This window comes from Artemia franciscana, chromosome 7 (genome assembly GCF_032884065.1).
Source record: "Artemia franciscana chromosome 7, ASM3288406v1, whole genome shotgun sequence".
Taxonomy (NCBI): Eukaryota; Metazoa; Arthropoda; class Branchiopoda; order Anostraca; family Artemiidae; genus Artemia; species Artemia franciscana.
In genome coordinates, this window is record NC_088869.1 from 58,702,276 (window position 1) to 58,719,492 (window position 17,217).

The 17,217-nt window shown below is 34.8% G+C and overlaps 1 protein-coding gene across 1 annotated transcript in view; it reads left to right on the forward strand.

Annotated features, from left to right (window-relative positions):
• Positions 1-427: 427 nt before the first annotated feature.
• LOC136029739 (probable tubulin polyglutamylase ttll-15) overlaps positions 428-17,217 on the forward strand; it is a 130,170-nt gene continuing 113,380 nt past the window's right edge. Inside the window, exons 1-2 of the mRNA XM_065708245.1 lie at positions 428-492; positions 8,081-8,256. Of these exons, the coding sequence (XP_065564317.1) occupies positions 8,095-8,256 (162 nt within the window). The 5' untranslated portion in view covers positions 428-492; positions 8,081-8,094. The remainder of the gene's footprint in view (positions 493-8,080; positions 8,257-17,217) is intronic.

A 17,217-nucleotide genomic window follows, 5' to 3' on the forward strand; every position in this document is an offset into this window, starting at 1 on the left:
GCATGTCCTGCAACTATAATCCTTTGTCCATTCAGTTTTACCCGTGGTTTGAAAGCAGCCAGATTATGCCTTTTGTGGAACAACACACTAACTGACTTATGGGTTGGAAAAACCATATTATTACTAATTGCCCAAATTGATAGCGTATCTACAGCTTTTTGGGAGGCTGACTGCAAGCATAAATGGTCTCTCCCCATAACTGCACAGCAATATCGTCAGCATACAGAAACAGCTCTGCTCCAATGACATTTTTCAGGCTTATATCATGGCAATCCACCGAGAAGAGAAGTAGACTTAGAACAGATCCTTAAAGAACAGTCCTTTATAACTTTCATGCTTTGCGTCTTTTTATTATTCTGAAGAAAAAGAAATGGATTGTTTTGACCTTATCCGTTTTCATTTTGGCAACTATGGTTTTAGCACTGACACCAATTTGAAATAAAGGTAATGTGACTCGAAATGAGATACAGAGATTATAAAGAAAGAAATCAGGTAAATAAAGCGTAGGCTTTCATGAGATCGACCCATATTCAGGCGCTAGGTTATGCCTTTCAGGAACTGCACAATTTTTCAAGACAATGTAGGAAAACGTCAGAAAACAGCCTAGGTTGTGACCAGAACATAGGCCTAGCCTTCAGCAAGCCCTTAGTTCTCAGCCAGTGCCTAATCTTGGCCAGATATTATGACTAAAAAGAATTTTTCCAGTGCATAGACTGGAGGCTCCTAATCTTGGACAGTATATGCGTAGGGTTAGATAGTTGTGATTGACTGATTGTTATGACTACTCTAGTTGGGATTGGCTAGCTACAATCTTGTAATTTTTTTTTTTAATATTTGGATTCGTTGATAAGGTAAAATTTTAATTTAGCTTCTTTTTGGTATCTTGGAAAGTGGCTAAGTTAGGAAAATGAAACTTTCAGTAGGTTAGTGAATCTAGGGCCAAAAACAATCTGGTAAGGTAATACTGAGCTTCCAACTCAACCTTCTTTTGATTTCTAAGTCTTGAAAATATGCCTGCTTACAGATCTATACCTATTGAAGCTTTGACAAAATGATATTTTACCTTCATATTCAGTTATCAGTTTCTTTTTCTTTTATTTTAGTTCTGGAAAAGCAATTCCTTGGTACTTGTATGATTGTATGCAGCCACTCAAATAGTTTGTCCATTGGCACATTGTTAGACTGTTTTTTTGTTGTTCATTTCTTTCAGTATAGCATGAGACAAGACAAAGAGACTTGACAGAATAGATGGAAACAAATTTAACATGGGCTTTGTATTTACATATTAGGGATACAAGTGTGATGTTAAGTTATTGGGATAGTGTTAAACTAATAAACAATTCTTACTTCTTAATATGCAGAATAATTATACCTAACACATTGGGCATGCAGATCTGGGTAAAATTCTAGTTAATTGACTTATTGCTATCTCGGAAAGGGTTTAGGTTAGGAAAATAAAACTTTCAGGGATGGATCTACAGGCTAAAGTATATGCCGGGAAGGTATTTTAAAGTACCCACCTCTACTCCTTCTCCGTCTAGAGAGCCCTGAAATTCGCCTACATGACAGGTCTATTATCTATTGAAACTTTTGACAAAACAAGATTTTACCTTAATTTTCAGTTACATGTTGCTTTTTCTCGGCCTTTAGTTCTGAAAAGGCAATTTCTGTTATTTGAGTAGAATTCTGAGCCATATCAATGTTTTTTTTTCAAAATTTAGGAAATGTATTTGCATATTTTTAAAACCTTATAAATTGGGATTGAGCAAAGTTGTGGAGCTGAAAACAATTTTGATGTAGTTCATTCAAGCAGAAGATCTATTTTGCAAGATTTCACTTTTATAGCACACGTATTTTCTAAGGTCATCAAAGGTCAGGGCTCTCTAGAGGGAGAAGGAGTGGAGGTAGGTACTTCAAAATACCTTCCTGGGACATTCTTTAGCCTATAGACCCATCCCCGAAAGTTTCATTTTGCTAACCTAGACTCTTTCTGAAATAGCAAGAAGTCAATCAACTAGAATTTTACCCAGATCTGCTATACTTAACCCCTAATATGCAAATATATAGCTTAAATGTGTTTCTAAAGTATTATATTGTTCTGTCTTACTTAGGTATAGTCTGTTTCATTAGGATTGAACCTCAGAGAAACAGGTTCTACTTAGACAAAGTATATTAGGTTGGGCTATAAGTGCCAATTCTTGTTGCTTAAGTCAAATTTTAAGCCATATTAATTAGTTTTTTATAATCATTTAGGAAATGTATTTTGGATCTTTTAAACCTTATAGATTAGAATTGAGCAAAGTTGTGAAACTGAGAAAAAGTTATTTTATACTTTATCAAACAGTTTGTGGTAACAAACTGTAGTAAGGAGCAACCCAGCTCAATAGTAAACAAAACTCTAAAAGACAGAATTTTGATGCTAAAATATACATCAAAAGAATCAGATTTTCATGCTGATTTTAAATATATAAGTTTCATCAAATTTTAATCTTTGTCATCAAAAGTTACGAGCCTGGAAAAATTTGTCTTATTTTAGAAACTAGGGGAAAACACCCTCTAGAAGTCACAGAATCTTAACGAAAATCACACCATCGCATTCGGCGTATCAGAGAACTCTATAGCAAAATTTTCAAGCTCCTATCTACAAAAATGTGGAATTTTGTATTTTTTGCAAGAAGACAAATCATGGGTGCATGTTTATTTGTTTGTTTGTTGTTTTTTTTTTCCCAGGGGTCATTGTATTGACCAAGTGGTCCTAGAATGTCGCAAGAGGGCTCATTCTAACGGAAATGAAAAGTTCTAGTGCCCTTTTTAAGTGACCAAAAAAATTGGAGGGCACCTACGCCCCCTCCCACACTCATTTTTTCTCCAAAGTCAACAGATCAAAATTTTGAGAAAGCCATTTTGTTCCGCATAGTCAAAAACCATAATAACTATGCCTTTGGGAATGACTTACTCCCCCACAGTCCCTGGGGGAGGGGCTGCAAGTTACAAACTTTGACCAGTGTTTACATATAATAATGGTTATTGGCAAGTGTACAGTCGTTTTCAGGGGATTTTTTTGGTTTTGGGGGTGGGGTTGAGGGGAGGGGGCTATGTGGGAGGATCTTTCCTTGGAGAAATATGTCATGAGAGAACAGAAATTCAATGAAAAGGGCGCAGAAGTTTCTAAAATTACTATAAAAAAACAATGAAAAAATAAACATGGAAAAGTTTTTCAATTGAAAGTAAAGAGTAGCATTGAAACTTAAAACGAACAGAGATTACTACGCATATGAGGGGTTCTAAAAATACTTTAGCATAAAGAGTGAGGTATTTAGGAGGAGATAAATACCTTGCTCTTTATGCTATAGTATTTTTAGTAATTTCAACTATTTATTCTATGGCCTTTCTGATTCAGGGGTCATTCTTAAAGAATTGGGACAAAACTTGCGATTTAGTGTAAAGAACGAGGGTACAAACCCCCTCATATACATAATAAAAATTAAAGAATATAAAAGTTTGTTATGTAAGTTAATTCTTAAGTTACATATATTTTTTACTAATAAAAAAATTCTTTAAAAATTAAAATTTATAGTTGCCTTTTTATGTAACCGAAAAAAATTGCATGGCAACTAGACCTCCTTCCCCATCCCTTATTTCTCAAAATCATCTGATCAAAACTAAGAGAAAGCCATTTAGCCAAAAAAGGAATTAATATGCAAATTTCATTTTAATAATTTATGTGTGGAGAGTCAAAATCAAACATGCATTAATTCAAAAACGTTCAGAAATTACAGAAAAAAAACTAGTTTTTTTAACTGAAAGTAAGGAGCGACATTAAAACTTAAAACGAACAGAAATTACTCTGTATATGAAATGGGTTTTCCCTCTGCAATCCCTCGCTCTTTATGCTAAAGTTTGACTCTTTGCCACAATTTTGCTTTTTAAAACAATCAAAGGCTTTAGCATAAAGAACGAGGGATTGCAAAGGGGAAAACCCATTTCATATATGGAGTATTTTGTGTTTGTTTTAAATTTTAATGTCACTCCTTACTTTCAGTTAATAAAACTATTTTTTTTTTATGTAATTCAAGCACAAGATCTATTTTGTAAGGTTCACTTATGTATATGAAGACTTATATATGTACACCAGTTTAGGGTATATGTTTTTTATTATAGAGGTTGGGCTAATTCTCATTTCCCATGCAAATGAATGCTAAATTTGGATTCAGGATGCAATTTTTACCGTGGAGGCAAGTTTTAACTTTATCCTCCCCCACCTAATGTGCAAAAATGTACCCTGAATCAGTATATATGTTGGTGGGTGTAAAGTTCATTTTCAATGCAAATGAATGTTAAATTTGAATTCAGTATAGAATTTGGATTTTAGAGGTAAGTTTGTTTCTTAGCTATCTTAATAATCTGTTAATATGAGCATTACCCAGAGTACCCCTGTTGAAATTGTAGATAAACTGCTTTTTGATACCATCAAAAAAGGCTAGGCTAAGAAAATGAAACTTTCAGGGATGGATCTACCAGCTAAAGTATGGCCTAAGAAGGTATTTTAAAATGTCAACTCCTTCTCCCAATAGAGGGTACTGCTTTTGGATGACCTTAAAAATCTTTATAGTATGAAAGTGATGCTAAGCAAAGTAGAGGGATTGCTAAGTGATGGAATAAATGGAATCCTCACATATGAGGAGCTGCTTAGTCAACCTCAGGTTCAGTAATTGCATAGTATGTATCATATTTGGCGGTCTGTGCTGTGTTCAGGGGTCAGAGATGTGTTTCTTATTTCTCTTTGGATTGTTCCAGATTTAGTTTCTTACTGGAATGATCTGGGGTGATCTCCTGGTGAAGCACCCTGCCTGTGCTCCTCTGGCTTTCTGATTCTTTCTGGTAATCAACCTCATTTCCTGAATGGGGCTTGTTGCAAGTCTTTGCATGTTAGGCAAATTGGACTTTTTATCTTAGTTGAACCTTTTTTCTCTTTATATACTTGATGATAAGGACAATCGGCTTCTGTAGCCTCTTTTCTATACAAGGGTTGATTGAACATAGCTGGAGGCTCATAAGCAATTGTGTTGGTGAAGCATAGGCATCTATTGGTGAATTTTTGTATTTAAGGAGCACCATGCAAGGATTGTCCAAAGGCTTTACATGTTTGTCAAGTTGGATATTTTTTCTTGATTGATCCCCTTTTCTCTTTTGTACATAGTCAACTTGATAATAGAGACGATCTTCTTGTGTAAATGTTTTTCTGTACAAGGTGTGATTGAGCATAGATGTAGGCTCATAAGTAGTTGGGCTGGTGCAGTAAAGCCATTTATAGGCCATTCTGCCTGGGAGCATCTTCCCCTTATCTTCGAGTTTAGATTTTAGGAAACTGTTCCACCTACTTTGTAGCTGAAATTCCCTTTTAATAATTGCACCACTACTGAGTCTTTGCTTGTTGTTACCTTTTACAGGTCTTTACTTACAATTAGTTAATAACAGTTCTTTATTTAGTCAAAATCTTGTAACATTAGGAGCCACCTTGCTAGTAATGCAGTTGTTTTTCTTAAAGCTTTTTAGATACTGAAGGCTTTTGTGATCTGATCTGAGAATGAATCTTTGACCCATTAGTTAATGTCTAAATTTGCCTGAGTTATGAATTATGAACAATAATTTGACTTGGCTTCCCAAATAGTAGCTTTTGCCTTCGGTCAGAGCACAAACTGATTAAGCAATAACCCTTTCCATGCTATATATTATTTGGGATAATATGGCGTCAATTCCTCAAGTTTACGCCGTCAATGGTTACTATAAATTGCTATTTCAGAAAATCAGGTAAGGACAATATTGGTTTGGAAATAAGCATAGTCCTTAGATATTTTTAAGAATTTTGTGCTTCATACAATCATATTTTTTTATGCTTCTGCTATTTGAGCGTATTATTTTTTTTATAATTTCACGGCAGTAACCAGTTAATCCAAGATTTCCCCTTGGTTGTTTTAGGGTTTTGATATTATGACGCCCTTTACTTTGTCAAGGTCAGGGAGATTTTGCCTTGCATCACCACTACAACTACAAATTTTATTTAGGTTGCAAAATCTCAATGTTCTCTGGTCTGCATTTTAAATTTGCCTTTCTAAACCTATTGAATATTTTGGGCAATATTTTTAAGTGATTCTCAGCATTTTGGCCTCATGCAAATAATTTCACAAATGAAATAAATTACACCACACAATTCTTAATAAATGAAGTAGGGGTCTAAATAAGGTGCTAGAACTTGTTTTAAGTTCAAACAGAACTTGGAGGTATTTATAACTCCTGTATTCAGAATCGTCAAAAATGTAGTTTTATATAGGTCCTCCTCTGCAATTTTGACTTGGTAGTAACCTCATGTTAGATCAATAATGGTAAAGATTTAGTTTTTGCTTGAACTTAAATCTAAAATTCCATTCATTTGAGGCCTATTTCTAAATACCTGCTTGCTCTATAGTCAATTATTATTCTCAAGTCATTAGTTCTCTTTGTATCTAATATCAATGGGACCAAATAGGGACTTATAGCTGGCCTAATAATTTCATTTTGCTCGAGTTCCTTAGTTTTGTTATTTAACCAATTTTAATACTTATCAGGAGTTCTGTGTTATATTTTTGTGCGTGGGGATGCTGATGTTTGAATTTTGTGATTGTAAATGTGTATTAATCCAATATCATTCTCAGGTATTGAGAAGATGTCCTTATACTCTCACAATAATCTGCATGCTTTGTTTCTCAAATTGCCACCACTTAAGTGGTTAATGGCTAATTTATGTAGAAACTAAGTTTTTGACAAAGGGTAGGATTCATTTTGAATTTGTACACCATATATGTATACAAAACTTTTGAATTTTTCATTGTTTTGAAATAATACTGGCAAATCCAGCGTCCCCTTCATCAAAATTCTCTTCCCCCATCATGAATTCCTCCATGAAATGGTCCTCCCACGTAACCCCCTCCCATGAATCCCCCCAACTGATAATGTATGTATATTTCCTAATAATTAACACTACATGTGAACAATGGGGGAAGCTCATGAGTGGTAGCCCCTCCCCTGGGACTCTGGGGGTTATGTCATCCTCAAAGACATAGTTAATAGATTTTTCGACTATGCTGAACAAACTGGCTATCTCAAAATTTTGATCCAATGACTTTTTGTTAGAATGAGCCCTATCGCGACATTCTAGGACTAATGGGTCGATACGATCGCCCCTGGAAAAAAATACGTATCTGTGATCTTTCCTCTGGCAAAAAATGCACAATTCCACATTTTTGCAGATAGGAGCTTAAAACATCTACAGTAAAGGACTAAGTTTAGGGGGTGTTTTTCCCTTTTTTCGAAAATAAGGTAAATTTTCTTAGACTTGTAACTTTTGATTGGTTAGACTGAACTTGATAAAACTTATGTAATTAAAATCAGAATACAAATCTGATTCTTATGATGCATCTATTGGTATGAAAAATTCATATTTTAGAGTTTCAGTTACTAGCTCCTTACTACAGTTGGTTACCATTAACTGTTTGAGAAATTTCATGCATTTTACACTCAGCATGATCTAGTAATGACAACTGCATTTCTTTCAAATTTTGCCTCACTGTTAAAGCTAAGTGAGTAAATATTTAACCCAGCGTAGCAAATAAACTGTTCAAATTGATCAAAAATTTTGAAGAAGTTTTCACATAGAAATCATAACATCCAATTTATGAGTTTTAAGGGCCAGCACGTTTGTTAAAATATGCTCAGTACATCCAGAGAATATTGCTAAAAACTTGCAATTATTCTTAATCCTCATTATTAATCCAAAAATAACATTTTTCTTTCCCTACATATAGATTGTAAATCAATTTTTTTGTTGGATTTTAATAATTTTTCAGATGAACACAGAAAAATTGATAGGTTACATTTATATTAATGGTTAAGGTAACTGAAGACAAATGTAGACTATTGTATCTTCAGCCTCCTCTAAATTTTTTTATTACTTTAAAGAAAAACTTTTATTTTTGTTTCTTTGCCTTTTTTTTAATTCAGTTTTGACTTAATTTATGTCTCTTAACTTCTATTTTTTTTATAGAAGGGTGTGCTACAATGTTTGGCCATTCCATGCTTTTAAGAATCTCAAAATATTTCCTATTAACACTATTTGTATTATCTGTATTTCTTTATCTACTCAAAATAGAGAGTAGATTGGTGGAAAAACAGTCTAATAATTGTGTGCCTCAGAGGAAGTATGCCTTATATGGAAGACACGTGAGTTATATTTTTTCTTTCTTTCCTTTTCTATCCTATCATTTGAAGCAAAAATTTAAGAGTCAAAATAAAAAAAGAACGTCAGAATAAACGAGGTCATGAGACCTGAGATGAGATTAAATTGCCATTTGGGGGGGGGATAATGCTAATGAGAGCCAAGTCTAGAAGTGTAACTTAAAGATTATATGCAATAAGACCATTAAGTAAAGCCAAAATGATAGAATCGTTCGAGGAACTAAACGTATCTTCTGAATTCTTCTTTTTAAATACTACTAATTATATCAATTTTGAAGTTTTGTATTTATAAATTTCTCCTAGCAAAAGAAAGGTGCTCGAAAGGTGCGCCCCAAGGGAGGTATGACGGGATAGGAATTCAAAAGAGAGTTTTTCAACCATCTTTATACCTTTAGCCTTGAAGATAAAGACAAGATGTTGACGCAAGGCCTTTTAAAAGTGACTGGTAACCGCTTAATCTTTCATGGATTGGAACTAACCATCCAGGCATCATACTATATTTTTTTCTGGAGATTCAATCATAGGTACTGTTAAGCTTTTACAGAGTCATTTTGTAGATGGAACTCTGCGTGGTACCCTTTGTCACCAGCAAAGTGGTATTGAGGGGTAATCAGATGTTCCCCTTTGTTGTTTATATAGATACATTGACATTGACATTTCCTATTTATTTATTTAAACGCAAAAAACTACGAAATATGACATTCCTGCCAGGAAAGCTTGAATGGGTGCTTGGCTAGGGCAGGGAAATAACTAATATTAATTAAACAGCAAACAACAAACGGAATAAACCAACTGAACACTTGAACAAAGGAAAGGAAAAAATAACCTAAATTGCAACTTAAATGAAAAAATTGGGGAAATTATGGAGACAAGTAACTAGAAAAACGAGGGGGGGGGGGGTCTAAATGAATTGAACAACCATTTTCTTGTAGTGACCTTTTGCTGCTCGCTTGAACGAAGTAAGATTATTCGAATTCTGGATATCTAATGGTAGTAGATACCAAATATTTGGCGCAAAAAATTTAATTAAAAAGAAGCTCTTTTTGTTGAGGGTGCTTCTTGGACGATGTCATTAAAATGTTGGGTGTCATATGATTGCAGATCTTGATTTATTTTGAAAAAAAAATTTGGAATATGTTACCAAGTAACGTATGGGTCTATACATGCTACCCAAAGGACAAAAGAACCTTAAGTAGACGACTAGAAATTCCATGCAATTGGTGTTTTTTCAAGAGTCTCATAACTCTATCAAAATGTTTTAGAATCTCGAAATACTTCACCTCAATGTCATAGACTTAGGTCAGAAGTCCAACCCAAAAGCGATACTGGGTACTGCTCGATCAGAATGTTTTGTAATGTCAAAAGACACAACCCTAAGGTACCCATGGGTCAGATGTCCAACTCACTACTGCTGCTGCTTATTCAAGCTGTCAAATACCAAACATTTTCGGTGGACTTGATACTGCTTGTTGTTAATCAGAAAATGGCGCTTACTAGAACAAACGAGGAAGCTTATCAATCTATTTGAGTAGGTTTATTTTCTGGCTTTGGAACAGGAATTTTGGGCTGAGCTTTTATACTATTTTAAGGATAACAACATTTTAAGGACCAAATAGTCAGCTAGTTTGGCACTACAGTGCTTGAGGGTAACATTAGTTATCATCTTTGGACTGGATATTTTGGTTACATGGTGATATAGAGCCCATCAGGCTTTTAGAGCAAACTAGTTGACGTGGTTGCGGACGGAACTTGAGCAATAAGGAAACTCATTGACTTCTTTTTCATATGTATCAAAGCTTGAAAACTCGTGAAAGGCCTTAGCAAGAACTAGAGTTTCTGTCATAGAATATTGAATCGCAATCTTATTAGTTCGAAGGGAGGTATTTGAGGTTGTTTTTGATGATGGCATCGCCTTTAGGGCTTAGGGTTTTGATGATAGGCATTTAAATACTGATCCTCATTGTCGCATGTTTTCTAACCGAGACTGTTGTCCAAGTGAATCACCGTGTTGATTTACATCTTCCTCTGCTTGTCGCGTTTTCTTGTAGCTTTTGGCATAGTTACTTGTAATTTGCAATTTTTCTTTCAAGCAATCCATTCCGTTACGAGAGATCCCATACTTTAAAGGATATGCAAGGTGTTTTTCAATGGCTTTATAAGGTCTAAAAAGTAATTTGGCTTTATGAATATGTTTCAAAATGGCCTTTTAGAGTTTGTGATGGATTTGCAGCTTAATTGATTGGATGATAAATTTTCCAGCTTATTTGAAACTGAAAGTATTACGACTATTGACAGTTCCACCATTGCTGCTGTTGAATGAAGCTAAAACAAATCATTACTTCAAGTTTCGGATTTGTCTGTTGAACTCTTTAGAAAGAAAGTGACATCCTATAAAAGGCCATGCCAATTCGCTTGGAATTTTTTTTTATGGTGGTAATTTAATTCAATCAAGCAAGCAGCAACTTCCAAATGAAGTACCTTAGTTGGCAACTTTTTCCTCGGAAAAATGGTAGATTCAACAGTGAATACATACAAACCTGAAGAATTTCAATTACTTTTAATTGACGTTTATGTGGTTTACTCCATCTTTATTTGTTTGTTCTTCATTTGTATTTTGATTCGTTCTGATCCCTGTTGTGGCATGTCTTGTAACCGTGTATTTTCTTGTACTTCACCTTGGTCATGACCACCTTGTTATAATTTTCAATGCCTCTTATTTTTCAATCCCGCACTAATTCTTTTGTTTTGTTTTTTCGCTTATCACTTCTTTAGACATTTTTTTCAATGCTGTTTACCTTAGCTGCTCGGAAGAATCGGTGTGAATGTCGTTCTAGTCAGTATTTTAACCGCCAGTTTCTCTATTCTTCATTTTTGTTTTTCCTTATTTCAGATATGTTTAATGCCCTTCGCCCTAGTTGATTGGATATGTGTTGATTCAATGGTCCAGTTTGTTATTTTTAAGCAATTGTGAACTTACAGTTTTGCCCTCTAGCTATTATGAAACTGTTAAAATGTCGTTTGTAAATACACTCATTACACTTGTTTTTTTATACTTAGCTTTGTTTGTTATGTTAATTTGCCTGCAGTACAGACACTAAAAACAGTAAAACCATTTCTTGGGCAAAAGTGACGCATTTACGGTCTTGAAGTATGCTCCTAAATATAGCGCCATCTAAATATTTTTTTTTCAAATATTATGACTTAACGAATCATCTCTAACTCTTGGCCTATGTAGATTTTTATTTTTTAGGCCAGAAAATCCTATGTTACCAACTTTCAAAAAATAATATGGATTCATTTTCGAGAAAAAATACCCCCGAAAGATTCCACCCTGCAGAAAATTCACCCTAGGAAAATCCTTCCTCCCTGAGTAAATTGCCTTTCCCCATATTCTCCCTGGATATATCCTGATGTTCATTAGAAGGCAAATTAAAAGTTCTACTCATCAGCTCAAGCCAGAGGGAATCCTATAGTGTTGCCTCTAGTAAAGAGCCACAAGGGTTCAATGTATTGATATCATTTATTTTTTCCCCCTAGGCACTTCATACGGAAGGGGTGGTCGTATATCCCCCTCGTATAAAGAATAATTTATGATTGTTATCTTTTTTTATCTTTTTATTATATCTTTTTATTATCTTTTTATTATATATTTGTAATTCTACGACGCTATACATATTCCAAATTCTTAAGGTGTGTCGGGTTTGAGAGACCAATTAAGGTGAATTAGTGGTACTCTGCAGGCTCCGCAGGCAGCAAGTGGAAGAGGAGAGGAACCCACCGCAAGGGCCGTATGTACCTGCTGGTATCTAGTTACCCTTAAATTGCAGGGAATAGGTGAGTGGGTCCTACGCTTCCCTTGCTCCTGGACAGACTTGATCTATAAACAAGTGACCTTGAAATATTACTCATCGATAAAACACCCACGCTGTGAAATACGGACTATGACTTCGGACTTGCATGGTAGACGTTCTTGCATATTTATGTTGACCGGTAGGCTTGTTTGGAATCTCGTATTAAACTTTTGTCACGTGTTGTGAGAATTGTTAAAAGCTATGATGAAGTCACGAAGGAAGCAGGTCAGTTTTTCCAAAGGAAGGACATTATGAAAGCCAAAGAGATAATGTGGACAGAAGCAAACTGTCTTGCTTGAATGTGTACAAAGGTGTCTATGAGTAACAATGTTTTGGAAATTATAGACTTGTGATGACGATACAAATTTTTCACCTACTTTCCCTATTTTTCTTCCAGATGAAGTCCCTTTGATTCTTGGTGAAAGTACAGTTATTATTGCGCGCAAGATTACGAAAATGTGTAACAAACTAAACATATTGATGGAACGGTTTGACCTTAGCTTGGTAATACGGGACCCAAAGATCGAACCATGCTGCAGGAATGCACTGCAGGGCCGACGCAGGGACCTTAGTAGTCAAGAAGCGTCGTTAATCCGATACATATTGATGGAACAAAACTTCTCGAAAAGTTAATTTGTAACTACTGAAATCCTTGTTGAAAATATCTCCAAACCATCCTATAACGCGGTTGTCAAAAATTTACCATGTAACCTAGCCAAACCGAAATCAAGGAAAGACTTTCTAGAACAAGCATTTGGTGATGCCAGCTCAAAAACTGTTAAGGTAAAGTGTATCCAAGGTAACTGAAAAGTTATCACTGCATCCAAATATAATGCTCATGCGATAGAAAGTACGCTTCGTAGCACTTAGAACAGTTTAAAAGATTTTTTTCACTTTAGAATAATTAAACGTGTACCAAACAGTCCGACCTCTGATGACGCCATTTTTTTTACAAAATTTTAGTGAAGCATAGTAGAGCTGTTTTAATAGATCTTTCAGATTGAAATTTGAAACAAAAGAGGATTTATAACAAGCAATGAAGTTTCCATTAGTAACTGTTTTGAGCGATTCCTTATTCAAGAATTTGTTTCTACCCCTTGAATGTTATAAGTGTCAACCTCAAGGACATATTTCAAGTACATGCATAAGCGAAATCTGTTGTTCTGCATGTGGCAAAAATAGGTCACGGAAGCTCTAAACTGTTAATATGCTCTTTGTTAATCTGACAGTCATCCGTGTTACAGTTTCAAATGCCCTATTGAATAGGCTCTGATGAAAATTAGATCTGGTTGAAAATGAGATTCAACTGACATACAAATGACGTTCAAATTAATAGAAATGGGACATTCGATTCAATGGGGCATTCAAGTCAAAATGACATCCAAATTAATGGAAAAGTTATCGATCGAACCCCTATTCTTTCTAATTCTTGAATCTCTGACTACAAATTACAACAACAAACAGCCTTAGTCACGGTTTGTGTCGACCTGCAAGCTTCCAGGCAAGTTTCTGAAAAAAGTTGCCACTCGATGTTTTATCATAAGCGGAGATTTTAACATAAATATAACTAACTTGATGTCTCCCTGGTCAGAACTCTTTTGGGGATGCATTCCTCTGGACTATTGTCTATTGCCTAAAAGTGACAACTTTTCATACATTGGGCCGCTTTCCTCAACTTTTAATATAAACTATGCTCTTGCTTTGTTCGGCAGTCATAAAGTCAAAGTTGTAAAAGAAGGATTCTATTCAGACTACCTTACTATCTCTGCTTGCTTTTACTCCTCTCCACCTGTGGGTGTAAATAAAGAATCGAATTGTTTTTCATGCCTAGAAAGTCTGTGACGAGATGCTGAAGAAAATCAAAGTGCCGTTCGATGTTTTATGCGATCGTGCTGTGCTGCCACAAAGTGAAAAGAATATTCAACTGAGCTCACATCGTATTTGGCACAAATAAAGTACGAACTGATAATTGCTGAAAAAATCACTTTTCCTCTTCGACGTGTTCGTATAAAGTCTCAGATCAAAGATTGATAATAAAAATAAGAGTTCTGGTAAATGCATGTAATTCGGCCAAGTTATGCTTTTGGTTTGGAACAATTATGGTCACCCGCAAGATGGCTTAGTAAGTTACCTGAGTTTCTATGTGAAACGGAAATTCAACAAGTAACTGAAAAACCAAGAATTAATGTGGATCCAGAAAAATGTGGTCTGTATTGATTAAGACCCCTCCAAACTCTGGAAGCAAACCAAACCTACCAAAGCCCAAAGTACTAGTGTGCCTGAAAAAAAGTGGGTTGAATATTCGGTGAGTGAGCTCAGTGTGAAAAGCAGCTTGACCTTATTTTTTCAGATAAGATGAAATCTTGCCTGTTTGTGTTGTCAAGCGCTGCTCACTCTTTGATTCTGAAATAAAAGAAAAAGTCTTCCTCTTGTTTTGATTTTATTTCTATAAGGTACCTGCAACTTACAAGTCCTTTAATCGAGCATGATTTAGCAGTATTGTTTCATATGATTCTTGTCCGTGCTATAGTCCCTATATAATTTTGTTTTGGACAGATAACTTCCATCCTTAAAAAGGATAAAAAAGACGCTTCTCTGTGCAATTTTTATCTCCATTACCGTCTCGTATACTACTTTCAAGTTCTTTGAGTCATTTTTGATATCGAGGAACATCGAGACATCGAGGGAAAATGTTCAACCTATACTCGCCAGTTTGGGTTCTAGTGCAACTTAGGTAGAGACCATGCTCTTTTTCTGCTTATAATTTTGCTGAAGGACATTGAAGACAGAAGTGATTTCTCGGTCTTGTGTGTATTCGATGTTGTGAGAGCTCTTGATTCGTGTATATTTCCTCATGTTTTGCTTGAGGCTCTTTTTGGAGATACTGATGCTGCGATAATTACTTGTTTAAATTATTTTTAAAGAAATCTGAAAGCTGGAATTAAAGATGGTAGTCAGTTCCGATTCTGAAAGGTGTACGCCAAGGAGCTTTGACTTCTTCAGTTTTGTTTCATAATTATTTCACAGGTGCTCAGAGTAATTTGAGCTGTACATTTTTCTTCAAAGGAGTTGATCTCTCGTTAGTTACGTTTACGGATGGTTTACTGAGCCTTTCCTTCGCATTCCAATGAGGCTCTTCATCTTTTTAGGTTCTCCAAGACGAGTATATGGACATTGGTTTGAGCTTAAATAATGATTAGTCAAAACGAAACTTTCCGAAAAGAACGTTTTTCAAAGAAAAGTAAAGGCCGTTTTGAGTTTAAGATCATCAGATACAAATACCTGTTTAAATTCAAACTCAAAATGACCAGACATTACATTTGAGAATTAAATGAAGCCCAAAACGACCAGAAATTACTTTTAAGGAAAAAATGTTATTCAAAACCAACATAAATTAAATAAAAAATCATAGAAAAAACGTACGACAAGCAATAAATAAATAAATAAATAAATCTTAAAGTGAATAATGCATAAATTGAATATGTAAATCAACCTTGAAACGAAAAAAGGATTTTTGCTTACGAAGTATGAATGAAACCGAAAACGAACAGAAATTAAATGGACAACCAATGCAAACAAACATACAATAGATAGTAATATAAATAAATAAGTAAATCTTAAAACAAGCGAACGTAAGTTAAATATGTAAATCAGGCTTGAAACGAACAGAAGTCACTACACACAAGAGTTTGGGTATCGCCTCCCTCTCTCACTGTAAAAGTCGAAAACCTACCGTGTCATTGGCGCTTTACTGAAAAATATATGTGTCTTGAGCAGTCTTGGAAACTATAAACATAACCAAATTGATTATTTGAAGTACAATGATATTAATGTTGAAAGATCCTTCAGCTCAAGATTTTATTTTGCTTTAATGTTATATTCATTTTCAATGCTTTAAGATATCGAAAAGAAAATATTTTTGATAAAATTTGTTTTTAATGAAGCACGAATGACAAAAAAGCAGACAAAAAAGCAGCAGTGTTTTGCATTTTGCAATATCCCGAGAATAAAAGTCGAATGGTTCTTATCAAACGTTCAACCGATGCCGCTTTTCTTTGACTATGGCTATGATAGAGTATTGTATTATATTTCAATAAACCTTTTTTTTACATGTCGATTAACAAATTCGCTACCCCGATCTGTTTGAGTTTTTCTATCAGAATTTTGTTCAAAGATAGATTCAAGGGGCTTAGTCACTTTATCGCACTCTTTGAATGCTATGGAGCGGCATATACACAGCGACTAAAAACACTGATTGTAAGTAAAATATGCCTGTAGGGTGTATTGTTACGTCTTTGAATCTCGTCCAGAGTAAAAACATCTGCTTTTAACTTATGCAATAGGATTTTGATTTTGATCTATGATTTCGATCAAGAGTGTAGCTCAGGTCATTCTGTAAATACTCTGTCCCTACCTTCTTCTCAACTCCAGCGACTGGAGTAAGTGTGGTGGGGGAACTTGAACTTCCTGCTTCATCTCTATTTTCATAAACACTTTTCAAAACTTGAGCCATTTTGAATATAAATGAGGTGTGAAGCATCTACTACCGTTTGACACACTAATATGTGATGCACTGATATAGAGATGCCTTCGTTTGATAGCTTGAAATTATCACCCTCATTTGGTCTGCTCTCCGAAAACGATTAAAAACATGTTCTGATATTTTTACCATATTTTCTTAATCCTTTTAAAGTATGTTTATTCCAAATAAGACTTTTTGGAAAATTTAATGACTTCAAAATTTTGTACAAATGACTTTTTACAATTTGCAACTAAATCTGATACCAAAATCAATTAGATTGTAACTCTTGCCATGGATTAGAACTTCATTTTTTTTCGTCACTTTGCACGTGTTCATTTTCAATGAGATAGGTTAAGAGTTTTTTACTTTGCTCAAGATACGATTCAGGCACAAGGTCTACTACACTAGGTCTTCAAACATAACTAAAGTTCAGTTATAAATTTCTGTTGTAAAGTCCAAGGTCATATGATTCCAAATAATGATTCAAGCAAAGTGACTTGAACTCACATCCTTCGAATTCGAAAGAGAGAATCAAAGCCAATGTACTGCGGTAAGTGTTAATACAGACTGTAT